Below are 2435 nucleotides of genomic sequence, written 5' to 3' on the forward strand. Positions count from 1 at the left end.
CTACAGAAATATATATAAACTACATTTAGAAATTTTATTGCTTTCTCAAGTACACCTCTTATTTATTGATTCAAAATTCAATGCATACATTTAAACCAGTAATAATTGACATTCCCAACAGAAACCACATAAAGGCCCTAAAGTAGCTGGTAAATTTTGAGAAATGGCTAAAATCAGAGGAAAAGAAAAAAAATCCTAGTATACTACTATATGTTCCTTCCAGAATAAAAACTACTGTAAAGTAGACAAATATATTGTTACATACGACATAGAAAAATTAGGTTATACATAATGGACTTCTAAATCCATTTTACTTTTGTATATTAATGAATTCAGTGCAATATTAGCCTCTGCTTAAAAGATTGCTGAAATGTTCCACATATATGCATAATGACCAAGCTGCATTCCTAATGCTCGTTTTTGTCACCTTTGGATAATAGATTATAAACAACTAAAAGCTACTTCAATGGCAATGGAAGTAAAAAGAATGTTGGATGGTGGTGAGTTGTCACGAATAATTGTACTATCCACAGAGAGGCATCAAAGCTTCTAGTTTTCAGGTACCCTCCTCATCCATAAAACAACAACAACTACTACTGTACTCCCCTGACCAAACGATTTAAAAATCTTCTATTTTGACGTCTTATATGGATGCGAAAGTCATCATAGAGTTGCCTAGTCTACTGATGGAACTGAGCACTGACGACCTTTCAACCTGACCCTTGACTCTGTTTTTAAAAGGGTCAGGTGAACAGTAGTTGAAATCCTTCAAATGAAGCATCCTGATACAAACTTTTTGTAAGGAAACAAAGAGCAGAAAGTGGAAAGGAATAACATTTAGGCTTATGCAGAGGAACTGCTTTATAGAGCCTCCAGAGGATTTAGTCTAAAACTTTGCAGACTGTCCATACAGTGGTACATGGTGTAGGTCAGTCAGTCGGGGCCCAGGAGTGGGGCGCTGCCAGGGAACTCATCACTCCTGACCCGGCCCCTCCCCTCTCTCAGCCCAGGTGCTGAAATGATGTCTGATGTCATCATCAGGCGCCAACCAATATTTCCTGTGAGACCTCGCGCTTGAGCAGGCACGCAAGCACGCAAGCACGCAAGCACGGAATCACACGCAAGCACGCAAGCACGCACGGAAGCACGCACGGAAGCACGCAGGCACGCCGGGCGCACGCTGGGCTCCCTCGGAGCCGCCTGAGGCCTCTGCTTGCTCTCTGCTCCACTGGGACATTTCCTCTCTTCGGAGGGACTCCGGGACAGCCGGCCCTTGCCCTTTGAGCCCGCTCTGCCCCTCTGAGCAGCTACAGGTACTGTTGAGACTGTGGTTGTGTTCAAGTGGCCGCCATGGCCGAAGAACCTTCCCTAGTGCGACAGAACTATGACAGCTCCTGTGAGGATGCAGTCAACACCCATATCCGGCTGCTGCTCTATGGTTCCTATGTGTACCTGTCTATGGCCTTCTACTTTGACCGTGATGACGTAGCCCTGGAGAATTTCAAGCGTTTCTTCCTGAGCAAGTCACACGACTGCAAGGCCGCTGTGGAGATGTTCGTGTTCCTGCAGAATAAGCGTGGTGGCCATGCTTTGCTGCCCAGCATCGCGAAACCAGACCGCAGCAGTTGGCAGGGGGGCCTCCAGGCCATGGAATGCGCCTTCTGCCTGGAGATGACCATCAACCAGAGCCTGCTCGACCTGCACGAGCTGGCCAAGGGAAAGGGTGATTCTCACCTCTGCGGCTTCCTGGAGCAACACTGTCTGGATGAGCAGGTCCATGTCCTCAAGAAGATGGGCGGCTACCTGACCAACCTGCGCCAGATGGGGGCACCGGAGAATGGCTTGGCCGAGTACCTCTTTGACAAGCTCAGCCTGGCCTGAGAGCTTCAACTGGACTGAACTGGGATGTCCCCGCTGCCATGGGGTCTTCCTATGGTCGTTAGACCTGGTGTCAGTTCATGTTACTTTTGCAGCAACTTCACCTGTTTTCTGGTTCTGTTCACAATAAATTTGTTTGTTTGAAAGCATAATGAAAGTTTAGTGACTCTTCTTGGAAAACACATTGCCCCCTCCCACCCCCCCCCCCGAAATGCTGCCACCCAGCGTTTTGTGTCATGGGCAGGAGGTCTGCAGCAGCAGCAGCAGCAGCAGCAGCAGAAAGAAAAGCAACCTTTGCTTGCCCTGCTTGCATGCTGTATTGCCAAGAATGCAGCCTTGGGTTGCCACTTCTCCTGTCACTACTGTCATCTCTGGCCACCTTGGGGACAGCAAGGGTGGTGGGCAGGGAAGGGGAGGGAATGAAGTATGCTGAGTGGCTCAGCAACAGCCAACACATACTATCTGGCCTATTTTGGTTCCTTGCTGTCTTCAGGCACAAGTCACCAGACATTGCCTGAGCGCATGCCTGGTGCCTCAGCTACACATATATTGGTGCC

At 48.2% G+C, this 2435-nt stretch overlaps 1 protein-coding gene across 1 annotated transcript; it reads left to right on the forward strand.

The window, feature by feature from the left end:
* Positions 1 to 1350: 1350 nt before the first annotated feature.
* Positions 1351 to 1881, forward strand: LOC114615912 (ferritin heavy polypeptide-like 17). Its single transcript, XM_028761506.1, has one exon. It carries the CDS (start codon positions 1351 to 1353, stop codon positions 1879 to 1881), a length of 531 nt encoding a protein of 176 aa, XP_028617339.1.
* Positions 1882 to 2435: the final 554 nt, after the last annotated feature.

Source organism: Grammomys surdaster, unplaced genomic scaffold, assembly GCF_004785775.1.
Source record: "Grammomys surdaster isolate TR1022 unplaced genomic scaffold, NIH_TR_1.0 192871, whole genome shotgun sequence".
In the NCBI taxonomy this organism is placed as follows: Eukaryota; Metazoa; Chordata; class Mammalia; order Rodentia; family Muridae; genus Grammomys; species Grammomys surdaster.